This window comes from Ascaphus truei, chromosome 8 (assembly GCF_040206685.1).
Source record: "Ascaphus truei isolate aAscTru1 chromosome 8, aAscTru1.hap1, whole genome shotgun sequence".
NCBI classification, from domain to species: domain Eukaryota; kingdom Metazoa; phylum Chordata; class Amphibia; order Anura; family Ascaphidae; genus Ascaphus; species Ascaphus truei.
The window spans coordinates 32709546-32732673 of NC_134490.1; the positions used below are offsets into that span (position 1 = coordinate 32709546).

Genomic DNA, 23128 nt, shown 5'->3' on the forward strand with positions numbered 1-23128 from the left:
GTGCGTTATTCTGTATCTATACACAGGCAGACTGAGCGTTATTCTGTATCTATACACAGGCAGACTGAGAGTTATTCTGTATCTATACACAGGCAGACTGAGCGTTATTCTGTATATATACACAGGCAGACTGAGCGTTATTCTGTATCTATACACAGGCAGACTGAGCGTTATTCTGTATCTATACACAGGCAGACTGAGCGTTATTCTGCATCTATACACAGGCAGACTGAGCGTTATTCTGTATATATACACAGGCAGACTGAGCGTTATTCTGTATCTATACACAGGCAGACTGAGCGTTATTCTGTATATATACACAGGCAGACTGAGCGTTATTCTGTATATATACACAGGCAGACTGAGCGTTATTCTGTATATATACACAGGCAGACTGAGCGTTATTCTGTATCTATACACAGGCAAACTGAGCGTTATTCTGCATCTATACACAGGCAGACTGAGCGTTATTCTGCATCTATACACAGGCAGACTGAGCGTTATTCTGTATATATACACAGGCAGACTGAGCGTTATTCTGCATCTATACACAGGCAGACTGAGCATTATTCTGTATCTATACACAGGCAGACTGAGCGTTATTCTGCATCTATACACAGGCAGACTGAGCGTTATTCTGTATATATACACAGGGAGACTGAGCGTTATTCTGTATCTATACACAGGCAGACTGAGAGTTATTCTGTATCTATACACAGGCAGACTGAGCGTTATTCTGTATCTATACACAGGCAGACTGAGCATTATTCTGTATCTATACACAGGCAGACTGAGCGTTATTCTGCATCTATACACAGGCAGACTGAGCGTTATTCTGTATATATACACAGGCAGACTGAGCGTTATTCTGTATCTATACACAGGCAGACTGAGCGTTATTCTGCGTCTATACACAGGCAAACTGAGCGTTATTCTGTTTCTATACACAGGCAGACAGAGCGTTATTCATAGTCACAGAACATGCAGATAATGGTACAAGCTCTCTCTCCCCTTCTCTCTCTCCTTCACCCTATGGTCCTATCTCCCTGTCCCTCCCTCCTACTCCTTCACACTTACAGGTGGATTGCTTGCAGGAACTTGCGCTGGTGTTTCCGTACTTTGGCATGGTCGATTTTCCTCACAAGCTTGGTGTGTTTATAAATGAGCCACGTTTCCCTGAGCACATTGGCAGCTGCATTTTTCACCTGGAGAGAGAGGGAGACAGAGAGGGAGAGAGAAGGAGAGAGAGAGAGGGAGAGAGAAGGAGATAGAGAGAGAGAGAGGGAGGGAGAGAGAGGGAGAGAAGGAGAGAGAGAGAAGGAGAGAGAGAGAAGGAGAGAGAGGGAGAGATAGGGAGAGAGAGAGAAGGAGAGAGAGAGAAGGAGAGAGAGCGAAAGAGAGAGAGGGAGCGAAAGAGAGAGAGGGAGCGAGAGAGAGAAGGAGAGGGAGGGAGAGAGAGAGAGGGAGCGAGAGAGAGGAGAGGGAGCGAGAGAGAGGAGAGGGAGCGAGAGAGAGGAGAGGGAGTGAGAGAGAGAAGGAGAGAGAGCGAGAGAGAGGAGAGAAGGAGAGAGCGAGAGAGAAGGAGAGAGCGAGAGAGAAGGAGAGAGCGAGAGAGAAGGAGAGAAGGAGAGAGCGAGAGAGAAGGAGAGAGCGAGAGAGAAGGAGAGAGCGAGAGAGAAGGAGAGAGAGCGAGAGAGAAGGAGAGAGAGCGAGAGAGAAGGAGAGATAGCGAGAGAAAGAGAGAGAGCGAGAGAAGGAGAGAGAGCGAGAGAGAAGGAGAGAGAGCGAGAGAAGGAGAGAGAGCGAGAGAGAAGGAGAGAGCGAGAGAAGGCGAGAGAGGAGAGAGCGAGAAGGAGAGAGGAGAGAGAGAGGACAGAGAGAGAAAAATGTGTGTGAGAGAGAGAGAGATAAGATAGAGAGGAGAGAGAGAAAAAGAGGCGAGAGAGAGATAGAGGTGAGGGAGGAGAGAGAGAAAGTGGGGAGAGACAGAGAGAGAAAGAGGTGAGAGAGAAAGAGAGAGAGAGAAAGAGGGTAGAGACAGAGAGAGGAGACAGAGAGAGAGAGAGAGAGAGAAAGAGGTGAGAGAGAAAGAGGGTAGAGACAGAGAGAGGAGACAGAGAGAGAGAGAAAGAGGTGAGAGAAATAGAGAAAGAAGAAAGAGCGAGAAGGAGAGAGTGCAAAAGAGTAGGTAGAGAGAGGGAGTGGAAAGAAGGAGAGAATGAGAAGAGAGGGAGACAAAAATAAGAAAGAGAGTGAAAGAGGAGAGAGAGAGAAGATGGGTTAGATGCAATGTCTGTCTTTTCTCATATCTCAGTCCACGTGTCATACTCTATCCACAAGCACTCTCGTTTCTCTCTCCCCTCCACCCCTTTTTCACTCGCTCTGTCTCATTCTCTCATCACCCCTCTTTCTACATACCCATGCCTGCCCTCTGTCTGTGTGACTCCTTTTTATTCTCCTTTCTTTCATGTCTGTCTCTTCCCTCCCTGTCTCTCTTCTACCTCTTTCCCTCCTTTCTCTCGCCTTTGTCCCCCACTATCTCCCTGCTCCCTCCCCCCCACCCCCGTTTTCCTGGCCGTTGTGTACCCGCTTTGAAAGCTGCGTGTCCATCATAAAGTTGTGAACGTGTTTCTCAGCTTTGGTGAGTTCCAACTTTCTTGCAACGACGGCGACTACGAGGGCCGTGCAGCCTGCGCCCTGCGGAAGGAAAGGACGGATTCACTGTGGTGCACTGGACAGACCAGGGAGAGAGAGGGGGTAAGAGACAGAGACAGGGAGAGAAAGGGAGGAAGAGGAGAGAGGGAGGAAGAGGAGAGAGGGAGAGGAGAGAGGTAGGGGTAGGAGAGAGGTAGGAAGAGGAGAGAGGTGGGAAGAGGAAAGAGGGAGGGAGAGGAGAGAGGTAGGGAGAGGAGAGAGGTAGGGAGAGGAGAGAGGTAGGGAGAGGAGAGAGGTGGGAAGAGGAAAGAGGTAGGGAGAGGAGAGAGGTAGGGAGAGGAGAGAGGTAGGGAGAGGAGAGAGGTAGGGAGAGGAGAGAGGTGGGAAGAGGAGAGAGGTGGGAAGAGGAGAGAGGGAGGGAGAGGAGAGAGGTAGGAAGAGGAGAGAGGTGGGAAGAGGAAAGAGGGAGGGAGAGGAGAGAGGTAGGGAGAGGAGAGAGGTAGGGAGAGGAGAGAGGTGGGAAGAAGAGAGAGTGGGGAGAGGAGAGAGGTAAGGAGAGGAGAGAGGTAGGGAGAGGAGAGAGGTAGGGAGAGGAGAGAGGTAGGGAGAGGAGAGAGGTGGGAAGAGGAGAGAGGTGGGAAGAGGAGAGAGAGAGGGAGGGAGAGGAGAGAGGTAGGAAGAGGAGAGAGGTGGGAAGAGGGGAGAGGCAGGGAGAGGAGAGAGGTAGGGGGAGCAAAAAGAGAGCGATAAAGACAGAAAGAGAGAAAGTGTCGGAAAGAGGGAGTGTGATAAAAGGCAGCGGTAGACAGACAAAGAGTGAGTGTGAAAAAGGTTGGGAGAGGTAGGCTGAATTAGACAGAGGAAGAGAAAAAGAAATAGATAGTAGAAGAGAAAGATGGAGAGAGACAGAAAAAGGAAGTATGGTAAAAGAGAAATACAAACAAAAACAATTACGTATACCCTCCTCACTGACCTATTAAACCCCTCCCTATACCCCCCAACTGCCTCATTTACACCACTCCCTATTACCCCCAACACCCTGCTGCCCTTCTAACTGCTTTATTATACCCCTCCCTATACCCCCAACTGCCACATTACACTCCTCCCTATACCCCCAACACCCTGCTGCCCTCCTCACTGCCCTATTAAACCCCTCCCTATACCCCCAACACCCTGCTGCTCTCCTCACTGCCCTGTTATACCCCTCCCTATACATCCCAACACCCTACTGCCATCCTCACTGCCCTGTTATACCCCTCCCTATACAACCCAACACCCTGCTGCCCTCCTCACTGCCCTCTTATACCCCTCCCTATACACCCCAGCACCCAGCTGCCCTCTTCACTGCTGTGTTATACCCCTCCCTATACACCCAAACATCCTGCTGCCCTTCTCACTGCCCTATTAAATCCCTCCCTATACCCCCCAACACCCTGCTGCCCTCCTTACTGCCATATTATACCCCTCCCTATACACCTCAACACCCTGCTACCCTCCTCACTACCGTGTTATACCCCTCCCTATACACCCCTACACCCTGCTGCCCTCCTCACTGCCATGTTATACCCCACCCTATACACCCCAACAGCCTGCTGCCATCCTCACTGCCCTGTTATACCCCTCCCTATACACCCCAACACCCAGCTGCCATCCTCACTGCCTTGTTATACCCGTCCCTATACACCCCAACACCCTGCTGCCATCCTCACTGCCTTTGTTTATACTTCCCTATACCCCCCGACACTCTGCTGCCTCCCTCCCCCAGTGCCAGCCTTACCATGATGCCAGTCAGCAGACAGACTCCCTTCCCACAGTAGGTATTGGGCACCATATCTCCATAACCAATGGACAGAAAAGTTATGGAAATGAGCCACATGGCACCCAGGAAGTTACTGGTCACTTCCTGTTTGTCGTGGTACCTGCCAGGGGTGAGAACAAGAGAGAAAGAGAGGGGGTGAGGCTGATGGTGGGGGGAAGAACGGGGCTGGCGGCAATTTGACCCTTGAGCCCTCCAGGCACGAGACATCTTCGAATCATTTCTCATTCTGGGATATTTAATTTAACCCCTTTAGTGCCAGAGGATGCTTATGGCACTAAATTAGTTAAAAGCCCAACCCCAATTATACAGGATTTTTAAATTATATTCTATTAAACCAATGATTACATTTTAACGGGGCAGTCCCGTCTAGGACCAAAGTGCACAAATGGGGTTTAAAGGATTAGTGTAGGTCATGTGTGGCCAACTCCAGTACTCCAGGGCCACCGACAGGTCAAGTTTTAAGGATATCCCTGCTTCAGCACAGGTGGCTGAAGCAGGGACTGAACCTGTGTAAGCACAGGTGGCTCGATCAGTCCCTTCTTTAGCACAGGTGGCTCATTGAGCCACCTGTGCTGAAGCCGGGATATCCTTAAAACCTGACGTGTTGGTGGCCCTTGAGGACTGGAGTTGGCCGTCCGTGGTGTAGGTGATTAAGATCCTTACATCAGCCAAACAGCTGAAAGGTAAGGGCAGTTCATTATTAATGAAGCATGAATTTCACATTGATCTGTTATTTAAATACATGTTCAAAAATATATAACTGCTGCTATATGTATGTATATCTTTATTTATATAGCGCCCACAGTGTACTCAGGGCTTTACAAAAGAGACAATACAGTACAGGGAATTATAATACAAAAAGTGTAACAAAGTCAGACAATAGGAAAGGAAATCCCTGCCCCGGAGAGCTTACAATCTAAGTGGTATGTTGGGAGATTTACAGAGACAGCAGGTGATGGAATAAGTGTCGTAGATGGCAGTCGTTGGTGGGAGTGACTGTGGGTGTGGGACAGTAGCCATAAGTCCGGGCTCTTGGAAGCGCTTCATTTAAGAGGTGAGCTTTTAGTTTTTTTCTTAAAGGTGGGGAGAGAGGGTGTTTGGCGCATACCGAGTGTGAGGGAGTTCCACAGGTAAGGGGCAGTGAGGGGAAAGGGTTTAAGGAGAGAGAGAGCAGTAGAGCTGAAAGGGGTGGAGAGAAGACAGTTATGGATAGAGCACAGGAGACGAGCAGGGGCGTAACGAGAGATGAAAGCTGATATGCAGGGAGCACATGAGTGGAGAGCCTTAAATGTAAGGAAGAGAACTTTGTAGCTGATCTGAAATTTGATGGGAAGCCAGGAGATTTAAGAAGGGGATGAGCAGAGACTGTTTTAGGAGAAAGTGAAATTATTCTAGCAGCCAACTTTTTGATAGATTACAAAGGAGAAAGTTATGAGGCACGGAGGCCTGTTAGCAGCATGTTACAATAATCCAGACGGGAGAGGATATGGGCATGCATTAGAGTTTTAGCAGAAGATTCACAGAGAAAAGGGCGGATCTTGGAAATATTATGGAGGCAGAAGCAACACATTTTAGTCATACTGCAAATGTAGAAGGAAAGGCAAGAGACAAATGTCACTCCTAGGCAACGTACTTTGATGACAGGATAGATGGTAGTACCATTTACTGTGATGGAGAAAGGGGATATTATGCCAGATTTAGGGGGAAATATGAGGATCTCAGTTTTAGACATATTAAATTTAAGGTAGCGCAGTGCCAACCATGGGCATATAGCCCAAGAAGCCATCCGAGATTTGGGACTACAGGGATTGAGGGATAGGGGTGAATAGATATATCTGCGTATCATCTGCATAGAGATGATACCGAAGGCCAAAAGACTTGATGAGATCACTAAGTCATAGTGTGTAGACAGAGAAAAGAAGAAGTCCCAGAACAGAGCCCTGAGGTACATCAGCAGGGGACGAAGACATGTTAGCGACAGAGACTGTGTGATGGGAGAGGTAAGATGAGAACGAGGACAGAGCTTTGTTGCGGATTCCAAGAGAGTTTAGAATATGGAGAAGAGAGTGATCGACCGTATCACAAGCAGCAGAGAGATGGAGTAAGATTAGTAGGGAAAAGTGACCTTTGAATTTTGCATCATGTAGAGATCATTGGCTACTTTCGTAAGCACAGTCTCTGCTGAGTGAGCTGTACGAAAGATAGATGGTAAAGGGTCCAGGTGGGCAATGGGTAATGGGAAATGGGAAAGCTGATCATATGGGAGAACACAAAATGTTACATGATGTAGTGGTTACAAAAAAAAAGTGTATATATATATATATATATCTATATATATATATATATCTATGTAACTATATATAGCTGTGTAATACGGCACGCATAAGCTTATAGGGGTCCATGTTAAAATAAAGCAAAAGGTGACACTGTGTGCATGTAATTTCCCAGAATCCCTGGCTGCAGTGGAAGCTATGCATGTATGGCTACGCTTATAGTGCCGGTGACGTGACGGCGGCGGTGATGTCAGGCTGCGGTCGCTGGAAAAATTAAATGGAGATGACTTGCAATGATCGCGACCTATCCATTGCGCCGCGCTTACTATAAGCGCATGCGACGGCGGCAATGCATTTGTTTTGACGCGACGTCGCGTCGCCGGCACTAAGCGCAGCCTAAAAGATGATGGTGAAAAGTAGAGTTGCAGACCTGCCTGAGACATGTGAACGTGCGCACACGGGGGGTTTGTATTTGCGGTACACTGTGCGGTAGAGGGTTTTTCTCAGTGCGCACACTGGGGATTTGTATTTGCGGTACACTGTGCGGTAGAGGGTTTTTCTCAGTGCGCACACGGGGGATTTGTATTTGCGGTACACTCTGCGGTAGAGGGTTTTTCTCAGTGCGCACACGGGGGGTTTGTATTTGCGGTACACTGTGCGGTAGAGGGTTTTTCTCAGTGCGCACACGGGGGGTTTGTATTTGCGGTACACTGTGCGGTAGAGGGTTTTTCTCAGTGCGCACACGGGGGGTTTGTATTTGCGGTACACTGTGCGGTAGAGGGTTTTTCTCAGTGCGCACACGGGGGGTTTGTATTTGCGGTACACTGTGCGGTAGAGGGTTTTTCTCAGTGCGCACACGGGGGATTTGTATTTGCGGTACACTGTGCGGTAGAGGGTTTTTCTCAGTGCGCACACGGGGGGTTTGTATTTGCGGTACACTGTGCGGTAGAGGGATTTTCTCAGTGCGCACACGGGGGGTTTGTATTTGCGGTACACTGTGCGGTAGAGGGTTTTTCTCAGTGCGCACACGGGGGGTTTGTATTTGCGGTACACTGTGCGGTAGAGGGTTTTTCTCAGTGCGCACACGGGGGGTTTGTATTTGCGGTACACTGTGCGGTAGAGGGTTTTTCTCAGTGCGCACACGGGGGATTTGTATTTGCGGTACACTGTGCGGTAGAGGGTTTTTCTCAGTGCGCACACGGGGGGTTTGTATTTGCGGTACACTGTGCGGTAGAGGGATTTTCTCAGTGCGCACACGGGGGGGTTTGTATTTGCGGTACACTGTGCGGTAGAGGGTTTTTCTCAGTGCGCACACGGGGGATTTGTATTTGCGGTACACTGTGCGGTAGAGGGTTTTTCTCAGGTTTTCCCCCACCATAACTTATTTAGTGTGTGCTTGAAACCGCTTCCAGCTTCACATTGGAAAGCCAGCAACCAGCCTCACACCAATGAGAACCAAAAGGTTGAAACAGCTGTCTGTGAGGAGGGCGAGTGGCTCTGCACGGCTTTAACCCAGGATGTGCTGAAAAGCTGTGTGATGCGGCAGGCATAAGCTCACAGGGGTCCAGGTTAAAATGGATAAGGCTGCATCCATGCTGCCTGCGCGCGTGTGGCGTCACGCTCGCTTGTTGCTGGAGCGTTTACATGGCCTGTTGGATTGCGTGACGGGGGGTGGAGGGGAGTGGCGAGGGCGCGCCCTCATTGGCTGAAACGCGCACGTGACCCGGCCAGCGCGCGGCAAAATCAAATTGATTTGATTCTTTGCGCGCCCCATCGCCGCGATCATTGCCTTTAAGGCATTTGGATCAAGCCGCGCGCGCGGTTACTCACACGGTCGTACCAACCATGGACACGGTCTTAGGCTGCGCTTATAGTGCACGGTGACAGCGAAGCGACGTCACGCCAAAACAAATACATTGGATCCGTCGCATGCGCATATAGTAAGCGCGATGGAGCTGCAATTTTTTTTACGCCATTGCAATTTGATTTTGGGAGAGACAGTCGCCACGTGACTGTCTCTACACCAATGACAGAGCGCCTACTGCACTCTGCCCGCCCCCTTCGTGACTTCACTGGCCTTGTCGCCATCGACGTCCCTAAAAACCTAAGTGCAACTTTCGCCAGTGGCGACGGTGACGGGTGACGTCATCGGTCGCGTCGCCGGCACTATAAACGCGGTCTAAGAAGCAAAGAGTGACAGTGTGTGCTCATTTGCATGTCATTACCCAGAATCCCTGGCTGCAGTGGAAGAATTTCATGGTAAGAGATCATTGGGAAAAGCCGGGTTGCAGACCTGTCTGACGTGACTGTGCTTACAAGAGGTATTTGTATTTACTCTCTGGGTTCTTTAAAGATGGCTACCATTGAAATGTTCTAGAAACATGTTTATATTCTAGCACTGGTCTCTGTGGCTTTGCTGCCTTATTGCTGGGTCTGTCATTATTTACATTCAATTTGTCACAGTTAAGGGGCCTGGATTTGCAAAGTTCATTAAATTATTTTACAAAGGGGCAATCCCAGATAGCTGGCCAGGGAACAACCTTTTTGTATAGAATTTAGCAGCCCAATTGTCTCCCTTAAACAAATCTAACCGTACTAATAACAATGTTTGCCTGCTTTCTCTTTTTCAGAAATTAATGTTGCATTTCTAAGGGGTCTCTGAATGGGGCAGTGTTTATCACTCAAGTGTTTTCTTTACCTCTAGCCCACTCTGTCCTCATCAGAGAGAGATAAAGATAACAGATGGAGAGAGGGAGGGGGCTAAGACCGAATCATTTAACCCCTCAATTACTCAGGTGTGACCCCTTAAACATGTCTCTGCCATTAGTCCACTTTGGTCCTAGGAGAGACTGACCCCTTAAACATGTCTCTGCCATTAGTCCACTTTGGTCCTAGGAGAGACTGACCCCTTAAACATGTCTCTGCCATTAGTCCACTTTGGTCCTAGGAGAGACTGACCCCTTAAACATGTCACTGCCATTAGTCCACTTTGGTCCTAGGAGAGACTGACCCCTTAAACATGTCTCTGCCATTAGTCCACTTTGGTCCTAGGAGAGACTGACCCCTTAAACATGTCTCTGCCTTTAGTACACTTTGGTCCTAGGAGAGACTGACCCCTTAAACATGTCTCTGCCTTTAGTACACTTTGGTCCTAGGAGAGACTGACCCCTTAAACATGTCTCTGCCTTTAGTACACTTTGGTCCTAGGAGAGACTGACCCCTTAAACATGTCTCTGCCTTTAGTACACTTTGGTCCTAGGAGGGACTGACACCTTTAACCATCAACAAACCCCTTCTGGCACCGGGGGGGTTAAGTGGCCCGTTTCCATCTTATTGTTGAATAAGTGGGACTGAGCCTTTAAATGTGGACATGCTGTCAGCATGCTGTCTCAGAGCTTTGCCCGCTCCCAGTAAGCAGCACAATGCATCACAGGCCCCTTCATCAGTGAAGGGGTTAACGTGTGACCGGGGAGAGGAATGGAAACTCGCTGCGCTCCTACATGCTTGCCGGAGGCGTGTCGCATATAAGGGACATGCTAAGGCACACAGATGGCGAGGTGTGACACATGCTGTAACCATACGGGAACTTTCTCCCTTGGAAAAGTTCCCTTATCCCAGCTTCCAAAAGCTTATGCGATTTCTACTTAACCCTCCTACTGCTCCATATAACCGCTCCTTATAACTCCTCCTATTGCTCCATATAACCGCTCCCTATAACTCCTCCTTTTTCTCCATATAACTCCTCCTATTGCTCCATATAACTGCTTCCTACAACTCCTATTGCCCCATATAACCGCTCCTTATAACTCCTCCTATTGCTCCATATAACCCCTCCCTATAACTCCTCCTATTGCCCCATATAACCACACCCTAACTCCCCATTTAACTCCTTATAACCTCTCCCTATAACTCCCCATATTACTGCTCCCTATAACTCCTATCGCCCCATATAACTGCTGACTATAACTTCCCCTATTACTCCATATAATATAACCACTCCCTATAACTCCTCCTATTGCTCCCTATAACTCCTCCTATTGCTCCATATAACCGCTCCCTATAACTCCTCCTATTGCTCCATATAACAGCTCCCTATAACTCCTCCTATTGCCCCATATAACTCCTCCTATAACCACCTCAGAGGCTGACACATATAGGGAGCAAAGCGGTTACAAATCACAGGATAAACAGCGGATAAAAAAGGCCTTTCTGTTCCAGCTCTGCCCCCAAACTATCTTCATACACAGAACCTCTAGGACAACCGGGACTGGACTCCAGACAAATAAACCCTGTCCCAGTATAATAAAGAGGCAGGGCTGCCGTTTTCCCCTTAACCCCTTTGGTGTCAGTGAACTGCGTTGCAGGACCTTCTAGCAGCAAAAGGGTTAACCTGCTTCACTGCAGAAAGGGCACGGAGGAAATGCATGCTGGGTAACGGAGAATTCCAGCCTCTCAACCATCCGCCATGAATAAAGATGGAGGTCGAACCTAGCGCTGCCATGATTTCCAAGCGAGGCGATGGGGTTAAGGGCTGAGAAGTTGCTGCAGCTGTTTACATCCTTCCCCACCCACCTTTGGTGGGTCACAATAAAGATGGCTGCCTCCCAGATAATAACCGTATCCCTAACATAAGCATCTCTATTTTAGAGCCTGACCCAGGAAATAATAGTAAATCTGTTCCAGGGCTGTGTGGAGTAACAGGGCAATTCCAAAATATCCCCAATAACGCCCCCCAAAGATTTTGAAATTGAAATACTGTCTGCAAAACTAGAGGATTTCACAAGTAAATGGGATTTTTTTTTTAAATGTGTGGGATAGTTTCCACACCACTTCAGTGCCTTAGAGATGCAATGTATTGGTAAAGACATTTGATAGGATGCAAAGCATGATGTACAGGCCCTACAAACAGAAAGGGTTTTATAGGAAGAGCAAATTCACTGCATTGCAGTAAGAACTTCCCTATACTATGAAGCATTCTGCTAATGAAAGGGACCTGCAGGAACATCTCGTCACCCTCCCCCCCCTCCCCCGTCTCCTCCTTCCCCCCCCCCCCCCCCCCCCCCCCCATACAAAGGATACCCTGCTACTCTGGGATTTCCCCTGTTACATACCGCATCCTATTCTCTACAGACGTGTATAAAGTGAATTAGTTAATTTCATTAGGGGGCTGTATAATAAGGCCGCAGTTCGACTCAGCAGTTACCCTGGATTTGCACAGACATGCAATCCCTCACTGACTGTGACTCCTGCTGATTTGAGGTCAGTCTCACCGATTTTTCGCAGAATCAGATTTCGGTAGATAAAAATCAGCACTTTTCACATTTTTGGTGCACAATTCCGGTTTTAGTTCTAGATGCTGATTGCTGTTTGCAATAAAGTATAAAAGCGCTTTGTCTGCTTTCGCTGCCCGAGGGGCGAAAAACGCTTTTGATTTTAGAGGCGATGTATTCGCTTAGTAGAGGAATAGTATCCGTCACTAAGTTGTAACTTCTGAGTCAAAGAGCAGTAAAGGTAGCTGTTATTTTGTCTGAGCCAGTCCCTGGTAATCTGCAGTCAGGCGATCACCCTACTTTATATTTAAACTCAGGACTGTCTGAGCCTGTCCCTGGTAATCTGCAGTCAGGAGATCACCTTACTTTATATATAAACTCAGGACTGTTTCAGCCTGTCCCCAAAATTCTGCAGTCAGGAGGTTACCCTACATTAGATATAAACTCAGGACTGTCTGATCCTGTCCCTGATAATCTGGAATCAGTTTACATGCTTAAAAAAAAAAAAAAAAAAGAAGAAGAAGACGAGGTTCCCAAACAACTGCAGCAAATCCTAAATCCCTTGAGGGGTTCAGAGCAGGCGTGCATAGGAAAAGCCTGGTGTTCAGTTGCTGTTAAACTCACAGTTTCTCCCTAGGAGCGGCGTTAGACATTAGAGAAGAGGGGAGACAACAGCAGGTTAAGGAGCATGTAACAGAGGGAGGGTGGGAGGTAGCGGGGAGGGAGAGGGGGGCGCTGAAAAGGGACAAGGGATAAGCATAGAGACGCACCAACCACAACAGCTGTTCACTATGCGGCCCTACTGCAGTGCATTCTGGGAGCTGGAACCCTGCTCTTGCCTCAGCCCCTTCCCTGCCAGGCGGTCCTGTCATGCAAGACCTCTTCACTGCCAGCATTGCAAAGTGGCCCTCTATATCATACATACAGTATGTAAAGAGTTAGTTTTGAAAAAGAGAAAAGTAGTGGCACTGATTACCATGAAAAGTCTACCCCTGCTGTTCGCCCCCTGCCTGAGCTGGCCCTTGTGTGGCTGGAAAGGTAGATGCGCTAATGGCATCTCTGGAACAAAAATAGTGAATGAAAGCAGCAATCCCACCCACTGAGGAGTCCTCCAGAGCTGAGCAATGCTATTTATAGCTCCGGGACACCCCTGTTCCTGAGATACTTTGCCGTTTAGTTGCCAGTGTTACTTCTTGGACATTTAACTAGACATCCAATAGGAAGCCGCCACATCATCCCCCCTATGGCTTTCTATTGGCTCATGGAACCGGAGGGATTTGATTTCTCCTAAAGGGGTGCCCCCTCCCACCCAGCAACTAAACCAGTAAGTGTCTAGGAAACCAGGGGGTCAGTTCAGCTCTGGAAGTCCGGCCTGGTTTACGAAAAGGAGGTAGAAAACGCTGCTACTTGAGATGGATTATGCAGCTTTGAGATGTTTGGGCCATGCGATGCTGTCCCCTCCAGCACTGAAGGGGTTAAAGAGGTCCAGGTGGGGTATTTACAATGTGCAGTTGTATAGTAACAGGCAGGATGTTGCTGCTTTAACAGTGTAACAATATTTAGCTGAGATGTATCAGCGCTCAGTTACTTCTACATGGGTGTAAAGATATTGGCCCATAAGATGTCTCCCAACGCTGGAAGACTCCTTACTGTCCGTTCAAGTCAATAGGCCCATTGAATAGCTCATAGCACTATTTGGTAAATATGGACCTTTGTCTTTAATAAGAGAGATATGGGTCTTTTCATAGCAGGGTTATATAAAAAATGACAACAGGAACTGGTAGGAGATTTTAATACGTGAGGGGTGATAGTGGTGACTGGGCCAATAAGTGATATGTATTTACAATGTGGACACAGAGGTTACAAGCTCAGGTCAAACTTTTGGCCAATCTAGTCGGTGCCTTTAACTAAAGGGTAACAGTGACAATCACCCGGAAGGTGACCTCCAACTAAAGAGTGACAGAGATAAAAGGGGATCTAAGCCCTGTCCGGTCAGTCCCTTTCACTAAAGGGTGACAAAGAAAAGAAGAGACCTTTGGACGATCTGGTCTGTCCTCCAAATAAAGGGTTACAAGGGACAACCGCTATGGATGATCCCTCCACGGGATGACTTAGTGACACAGAGACAGGAGACCAATCAAGTCCAAGCTTCCAAATAAAGGGTGACAAGGGACAGAAGGGACCACTGAACCATGAAGGCTGTCCTTTCCATCACAGAGTGACACAAAGATACAAGGGGCATTTTGGTCACCATCTCTAACTGTCTGCAAAAGATTCTGGCAGTAATCATTGCAAGGGTCACCCAACTCCACCGGTGAAGCCTCAGGGATCCTGTGTCTACAAGGAGGCAACTTTACTGCCTTTGAAGTGGGTGAACACAATTTAAATTCCATTGCCAGCACATTGGTTAAGATCAGAGGTTCTCAACTCCAGTCCTCAAGATCCCTCAGCAGGTCAGGTTTTAACGACATCCCAGCTTCAGCACAAGTGGCTCAATCAGTGTGGCGCAGTCATATCCTGATAACCCAACCTGTTCTGGAGGACGAGAGCTGAGAATCCCTGGCTTGTCATTTCATCTAACTAGGTCTGCAAAATTAGATTGCAAGATTAAAGGCCGGCTACACCCTCAGCATTTAAAATACATGTCTAGATCTTTTTTTAAATATTGGTTACTTTTCTAAAAAAAAATAAATATATATATATATATATTATATATATATATATATATATATATATATATATATATATATATATTATATATATAATATATATATATATTAAACATAATGATGATCCGAACAGGAAGCTTCTATGTTGCCACTAGAATGGTCATTTATGGTACAGGAAGTTCAAGGGTCACTTACGTAATTTTAATTTCATGTACCCTTCAACTGTCCATAGATTTCAGGAAGATGCAACGTAACTAAATGATCTGGCAGCAGAGATACTTCTTACACTAGTATATCACTGCTAAACTCAGAAAACTTTATATGAAAATGCCACTCTTTTTTTTTAACATCCCCTCCTACTGTCACCAAATGGCCCGTATCCCAGGCAAAGCCATACATGACTTCACAGGAGGAGACAGCAAAGAGACGCAGCACTCTGGACATGGCAGCGCACAAGAAACCATGAATTCCATTACTTGGGATGATTTCGCTTGACTATATCATTGATATGTAGCCTTTTCTCGATATATATATTATACACAAAGATTAAAGGTTTTCTGGATTGGGGTGTAGCCAGACTTTAATGGGACAGGAGCTTGTGCTTCCAAAATCCCACGTGCATCCTGTAAATCAAAGACTTTTAGTAGAAACCCAGAAATGAGGAGCCCGAGGGGAAAGCTACCTACCTCTCGCACACTCGGACGGTCCACGCCGCGATGATCCAGGAGGAGATACTGAAGACCAGCAGCACAGTGCCCGGACAGATGGTCATTAGTGTCTTCATGACGAAGCGGGTGTTGAAGTTGATCTTGTTGAGAGCCCCAATGCTCCGGGAGGAGGCGTCTGTAAAGAGCTTGCTGTGCAGGAGCATTACCCGCCCTATTAGGTAGAGCCTCAAGAACATGGGGATGGACAGGATGATATCTATGTCAGCGTTGGCCACCGAGGTGGTGTAGAAGAAGGCCAGGCGAGCCGTCCAGGTGAAGGAGTATTGTCCAGGAATGGGGTGGATGGCACAAATGGTCAGCTCCAGGGTGATAAAAAATATTCGTTCATATGTCATGGCTATTCTCCAATCATCTGCTCCGTTGTCCACCATGAACAGCTGAGGAGAGGCAGAGAGCAGGTGAGACAGGTGGTCAGAGAGGACAGAGGGGAAAGGGGGTGAGACGGGATGGAGGGGAGGTGAAGCAGAGAGGTGGTGAGACAGGGACAAAGAGGAGGCCAGACAGGGGAAGTGAGATTGGACATTGAGGAGATAAGACAGAGGATGGGTGGGCAGAGGAGAACATATATGCCATACTATCCTTTATTTCTATATTTTATTTTAGAATGTGCCACTTTTTATAACAATTTTTGAGTACAGACATGGGAGAGAGGGGAAGACAAATGGGATGGAGGAGGTGAGATGAGACAGAGAGACGGAAAGACAGGACAGAGAGGAGGACTCATAAGGACAGAGAGGGGGATACAGGGACAGGGGGAAAGCAAGACGGGACAGAGAGGACACAGAGGGAAAGAGAGGAGGACACGGACAAAAAGGAAGTAAGACAGGGGACAGAGAGAGGACACAGAGGGAAAGAGAGGACACAGGGACAGAAAGGAAGTAAGACAGGGGACAGAGAGAACACACAAGGACAGAGAGGAGGACACACAGGGACAGAGAGAGGATACACAGGGACAGAGAGGAGGTAAGATGGGGGACAGAGAGGAGGACACACAGGGACAGGGGGGAGACAAGACAGGGGACTGAGAGAGGACACACAGGGACAGAGAGGAGGTAAGATGGGGGACAGAGAGGAGGACACACAGGGACAGAGAGGAGGTAAGATAGGGGACAGAGAGAGGACACACAGGGACAGAGATGAGGTAAGATAGGGGACAGAGAGAGGACACACAGGGACAGAGATGAGGTAAGATGGGATACAGAGAGAGGACACACAGGGACATAGAGGAGGTAAGATAGGGGACAGAGAGGACACACAGGGACAGAGAGGAGGTAAGATAGGGGACAGAGAGAGGACACACAGGGACAGAGATGAGGTAAGATGGGATACAGAGAGAGGACACACAGGGACATAGAGGAGGTAAGATAGGGGACAGAGAGGAGGACACACAGGGACAGAGATGAGGTAAGATGGGATACAGAGAGGACACACAGGGACATAGAGGAGGTAAAATAGGGGACAGAGAGACGACACCGGGACAGAGATGAGGTAAGATGGGGGACAGAGAGGACACACAGGGACAGAGAGGAGGTAAGATAGGGGACAGAGAGAGGACACACAGGGACAGAGAGGAGGTAAGATAGGGGACAGAGAGAGGACACACTAGATCAGACAAGTAGATGAACATTACTACATTGTACATTTTACTCCAACAATTTAGAGACAAAATGACAAGAGCCCTCCACAGGCTCCTCTCCCCCCCTCCCATTCCTGCCTTTCTCTCTGTGTTATTTCCCTTTGTTATTTGTTCTTTCCGTGCAGTCTCTTCTTTTATTACAATGGTAACATAATGAGAGATGTTGCACACCGCGCCTTCCTCGTCTGCACAATGAACAATGTTTTTCTTGTTGCTATAATTTTTTATGCCATGTTATATTTTACTAAATAAATAAAAATACAAAAACACCAACAAGTATGGCAGCCCTGACCGTGAGCTGAAGCTGGGAGTATCCACCTTTCGAGGTGCCTCTTTGCACCCACATATAAAAGGTGCTTCACAAGTCACCGTTCTTCAGGTGGTTATACGAGGAGTTGTTGGGTGTACATATACATGAGAATGTATCAAACGTTGTGACCTTTTGCTGTATTTGTCTTTCTGTGAGAAAATGTAATCTCAAAAGTTGGGTTAATAGCAAACCCTGAACAATCAAATAGAATAAACTATATTTCCTGAAACATCCCATTTTTCATGTGAACCTCAAGAGGGATGTAATCTGTCCCATCAATGGTGACACACTCACATACTCATAGAGCGAACCTGTGGTCCATACAGTCTGTCTCTCTCACTTCAATGTGACATGGACAATAGGCACCTATAGAGTCAGTCTTTCCCAATGCAGGGTGACACAATGACACAGACAGAAGGCACTAACTATGGCCCATGGGGTCCATCCCTCCCACTGCTGGGTGACGCAGGCTCATGGAGCCTGCCTCTCACACCGCAAAGTGACACGGTGAAACAGACAGAAGTGACCTATGACAAATACAGTCTGTCGATTCCAATGTAGGGTGACACAGACACAAATAGCCTGTGGCCCATGCAGAGGAGATCTGTGGCCCATAGTTTAGGTCTTTGACAGTCTATATAATTACTCCATACAGGACACCGGTACACATATATATATAATTACTCCAGCAACAAGTTACTTCTCAATTAAAGAAATCTCCATCCGTCCACAGCGAGATGTGCACAACACATCAAGCTCAGGATATGCTCAGTCCCTATTGTATTTCACAGGACGTTCAGTGTACAGGGATAAGGAGATGCGAGTTCCCTCCTCTAGGGTTAGAGGGTGATGGTAACCTAACCAAGGGGTGCTCAGCTCCAGCCGTCAAACAGGTCAGGTTTTCAGGATATCCCAGCTTCAACGCAGGTAGCTCAATCACAGGCTCAGTGAAAGACTGAGCCTCTGATTGAGCCACCTGTGCTGAAGCAGGGACTGATTTAGCCACTGGTGCTGAAGCAGGGACTGATTGAGCCTCCTGTGCTGGAGCAGAAATATCCTGAAAACCTGACCTGATGGGGGGGGGGGGGGGGGGGTGGAGGGGGGGCGAGGGGCATGAAGACTGGAGTTGAGCACCCCTGCCCTAACCAATACACAGAAAGCTGCCCTTTGCTCCTATTTACAGTCTGGACGTGACCCTGACAGGTCGGCGGCAGCTGGGGACGCGAGCGTAGGAGCGAGGGTTAGAGATCAAGTGACAAGTTACAGCGGGGTGACGGATAAGGTTCCCGAGTTTCCTGTCCCCTCTTAGGATGTGTCACCTTTCCGTGTGTGAGAAACCCATGCCACCTATCTTATCCCTTTTCTGCTGAAACTAAATGCTGCATTTAACCCCACAGTTCCCAGAGAGACCGGGAATGCATTGCTGTGCATATCAATATATTGCTCTTCATGCCATTATATTGCTCTGCAATGTGATGCTGGACTCTGGAAGCCAACTCATTTTTTGACAGCCACTCCATGCGCACACACAAACACGCGTGTATAAATGCACGTGAGCGAGCATTCACACGCCCACAAAAACACACGAATAAGCAACTGCAGAGGCATATAACCGTGGTGTTACCTGGATCTCTCTGGCGTGATACATAACGATGAGTCCGAGCAGAATAGCAGTTGAGAGGCTGATAAGGCATTTCAGTGCAAATGAGTATGAGGATTCCTGCAAAAGAACCAGGGAGGGCAAAGTGAGACCAAACTCGACCTCCCCATACCCTGTGTGCATACAGTGTAACCTCTCCACTGCCTCCAGCATGGGCTGGTCCCAATGCAGGACATCCAGATTATAACAAACTCCCCTTTTACTCATTCAGGGGTCTACGGTATGTACCAAAGTCTCCATGGGCAAAACAACCCAGCACCGGTGTGTTATCAAGGAATAGAACATTACATGATGTTTTCTTTGCCAACACGGGTGCAGTTTCATGCAGTTTGGCAGCTGAGAATATTGATTGGTAATGTATCCCTAATGTCTCAAGGCATACAAAGGTTTGCTAGGAAGCACGGTGGTTATTGGAAGATTTCCTTTCTGTGGCTGCATGAAAAGCTCGTTAACCTGAGGTTTTACGTTAAACAGAAATGATTACCCAGGAAGGATAACATAACATCAGCCCTAGAAAAGACACAGAATGTGATACATAACAGAATACTATTTGGGTCATGTAGCTCTAACTCCTCCTATTGCTACATATACCCGCTCCCTATAACTCCTCCTATTGCCCCATATAACCGCTCCCTATAACTCCTCCTATTGCCCCATATAACCGCTCCCTATAACTCCTCCTATTGCTACATATACCCGCTCCCTATAACTCCTATTGCCCCATATAACCGCTCCCTATAACTCCTCCTATTGCCCCATATAACCGCTCCCTATAACTCCTCCTATTGCCCCATATAATCTCTCCCTACAACTCCTCCTATTGCCCCATATAACCGCTCCCTATAACTCCTCCTATTGCCCCATATAACCGCTCCCTATAACTCTTCCTATTGCCCCATATACCCGCTCCCTATAACGCCTCCTATTACCCCATATAACCGCTCCATATAACTCCTCCTATTGCTCCCTATAACTCCTATTGCCCCATATAGCTGCTCCCTATATCTCCTCCTATTACCCCATATAACCGCTCCCTATAACCACCTCAGAGGCTGACCCCCATAGGGAGAAAAGCGGGTGCAAATCCCTATAATACAGTGATGCTGAGACACACAGGATAAAAATACCTCACTCTATGCTCCAATCCTGCCCCAGAACTCCCTTCATACACAGACCAGGCAAACAAGGGCCAGTATGCTCCTACGGTCACCGCACAAACCTCGACTGTATGCACATCTGTGTGCGGTCAATGTCAGGATCCAGAGGGCCCAGACTGATAGGGGACTGACTACCCTTCACCCTCCTAATTAACCCCTTTGCTGCCAGAGTGGACCAATGCCTTGCTGGCAGCACAGGGGTTAACAGCAAACAGAGAGGCAGCTGCCCAATGGATTTTGAATGGAGAAAAATAGGCCCAGGAGGAATGCACAGGGATGGAGGTTGGAGCAAAAAACAGGACTGGCTCACCTGTCCCTTTTGCCGTGGGGGCATTTGGCCATCCTACAAGACAAGGGAGGGACATTTTTCAGCACAGAGGTTTGTAGAGGACGCTCCTGCTGCATTAAAAAGAGGACACACACTGGCCACTGAGTGACAACTCCTTTTGGAACAGGAATGAGGGGGACTTCCAGTAGGGGGAGAATGCTAAAATACCATACATGTTGTCAGTTTGTTCCTGATCATTAGGGCTGCTTGGTGGATAGGGGATAGAGATGTTCAATGTGGGTTCATAAGGGAAGTGTTAAAATATATATATTATCATTAGATTATTGTACAATGGAGCAAAATAAACCAATGGCAGGTTTGTGGGGTTACATCTGGGTAATAAATACCTTTATTACAAAAATCAGACATCTACAAGTATTTATACATTATATATTATAAGTCAGTTTGTAAACACAGACTTGCGAGGGGGGTTGATTTCTTCTGGCTGCTCCCTTTAGTCTGATATCACCATGTGCTGAACAGGAGTTTGCACGGGAAAAGCCCCCCTCTCTCCTCCCTACTTATTTGTGTTGGCCCTCACAGGGGCAGGGTGGCCTCTACAGGTTGCGTAAACACTTGATTGACAAACCCCCGCCATTCAGAGGCCCCCAATTGGAAGAAAAAAAAATACTTTCTTATTTTAAAAGAAGGCAAAACAGCATAATCTCCGCTTTAAGTCTGGTTACATTTGTTTAAGGAAGATAATTACACTGTGAAAACATTTTCCAAATGTTTTTTTATTCCGTGCAAACTAACAGGAACTGCACCTTTAAAAACCTAAACTTTGGTCCAGTCTGGAACATTGGAATTAAATCTGTGAGATATGTATCAAGTGGCCCACGTCACCATTCCTCCAAACATGGATGCCAAGTGTGTCATTGTGACTCTGCGTCACCTTGCGTCAATGCGTCCGTATATCAATGTCCCACTACTCTTCCATTCACAGACCCACTCTACCACTACTTTCTTTTATTTACAGGCCTGTAAGGTTCCCTCAAATCTATCTAATTATTCCCCAAATCACAGGCAGGACACCTTCACCATAATTCCCGAGGTAGGAGGAAAACTTAGCACAACTTGGCACTTTAACCAATCTATCGACATCGCCTTCATCTCTCTATCTGAGTCCTGTGACTAACTTTGCCTTCAACTGACACTTCCAACTTCACACCCCAGCTGTCTTCCATAGGACTCCGCTCTGGCAGCTCCTCCGAAAGTTCCACGGTCAGCAGCTCAGCTCTTGCAAAGTCTAGAGCAGTGTTTTTCAACCAGGGGAACCCTTGGGTTCCCCCGGGCATGCCTAAAGGTTTCCCTGCAATTTTCTTGTCATTGGAAAACGGTATCAAATACAGAAGAATTTACAATGCATCTGATCACACTGTTGCAATTAGAGAGGGCTGGGGTTCCTCAGAATTTCACTTAGGGTTCCTTAACCAAGGAAAAGGTTGGAAACCCCTGATCTATAGCATTACATTTTCCCCTCTTAAACATGCATGTCCTCATGCATACTCGTTATTTGTTTACCAATTACGGCATCTTAACTATATTGCAACTCACTGAACTTATGCAAGTATAAATATAACGTAATTATTAACGTATTATTTGCAGGGCAATATCAACAAACATGTGACAATTTATTGCTACAGTTATAACAATATACTTTAAATAAATGTTTTTGCGTTTTTTTTTTTTTTAAATCAGCTATGTCAATAGGACAGATAGGCCTGTGCAGGGTCTCAGTTGATAGTGAGGTGCACAGCGCCATCCTCAGTGCGGGCAATGTGTTTGCGGGTGGCTCTCTCTGCTGCACTTTCGGTTCCTCTTGTATACTGTTCTCTCTGGCACCTGTTTTGTCGGGAGCTGTCTGCAAAATTGTTATATTGTACAGTATATCACGGTTGTGTAATTTATTATTTGCTTTCGCCCTTTCTCCCACATGGACCTCTGTCTGGATTGGTCACACTGTGTACCTCCGCACACTTTTGTGCAATGTGTGCATTAAATTGTTGCACTGTCCTGAAAATCTTTATTGTGTTCTCTTTCTTCTCCTTCGTGGTGGCTGCAGTTTCCATGTGTGGTTTGCGCTCTAGAACCGCTGGCTGCTGCGCTGTCTGTCAGCTGTGAATATGGTATTATCTTCTGCCTTATCGTCACTGAAAATTGGCGCAGTATCTCCATTTAACATCAAATATGATTTTATCAATTGATCCCCAATACCTGCAGTCAGATTACAATACTGCTCATGGGGATTTTGATATGTAATAGTTGTAACTGAAGGCAGTGATGTTTCTTCATGTTGGACACACAATGTTTCACTGGGTACTGGTTCCGAGTCTGATAGAGCCTTTTATTGTTGACCGTCTCTTCCCCCTAGAATCTCCAGTCCCATACATACAGCATGACATGTGGAATCAGGTATAGTAGACATAGCTGGACCATTTATAGTAGACATACTGTAGCTGAGGCAGGTATAGGAGACATAGCTGGAGCAGGTATATTAGACATAGCTGGATCAGGTATAGGAGACATAGCTGGAGCAGGTATAGGAGACATAGCTGGAGCAGGTATATTAGACATAGCTGGATCAGGTATAGGAGACATAGCTGGAGCAGGTATAGGAGAC

The 23128-nt window shown here is 47.3% G+C and overlaps 1 protein-coding gene across 5 annotated transcripts in view; it reads right to left on the bottom strand.

The window, feature by feature from the left end:
* The window catches only part of KCNN1 (potassium calcium-activated channel subfamily N member 1), a 64088-nt gene that overhangs the window by 12268 nt on the left and 28692 nt on the right, over nucleotides 1-23128 (bottom strand). For 3 of the 5 annotated variants that reach the window (XM_075611244.1, XM_075611245.1, XM_075611246.1), the window contains 5 exons: nucleotides 18985-19080; nucleotides 15373-15791; nucleotides 4433-4574; nucleotides 2587-2697; nucleotides 1078-1205 (listed from right to left, as the gene is read on the bottom strand). In XM_075611244.1, the coding sequence (XP_075467359.1) occupies nucleotides 1078-1205; nucleotides 2587-2697; nucleotides 4433-4574; nucleotides 15373-15791; nucleotides 18985-19080 (896 nt within the window). Of the gene's footprint in view, nucleotides 1-1077; nucleotides 1206-2586; nucleotides 2698-4432; nucleotides 4575-15372; nucleotides 15792-18984; nucleotides 19081-20487; nucleotides 20600-23128 lie in introns of those variants that run through there. The other 2 variants (XM_075611248.1, XM_075611247.1) reach the window with 2 other exon arrangements.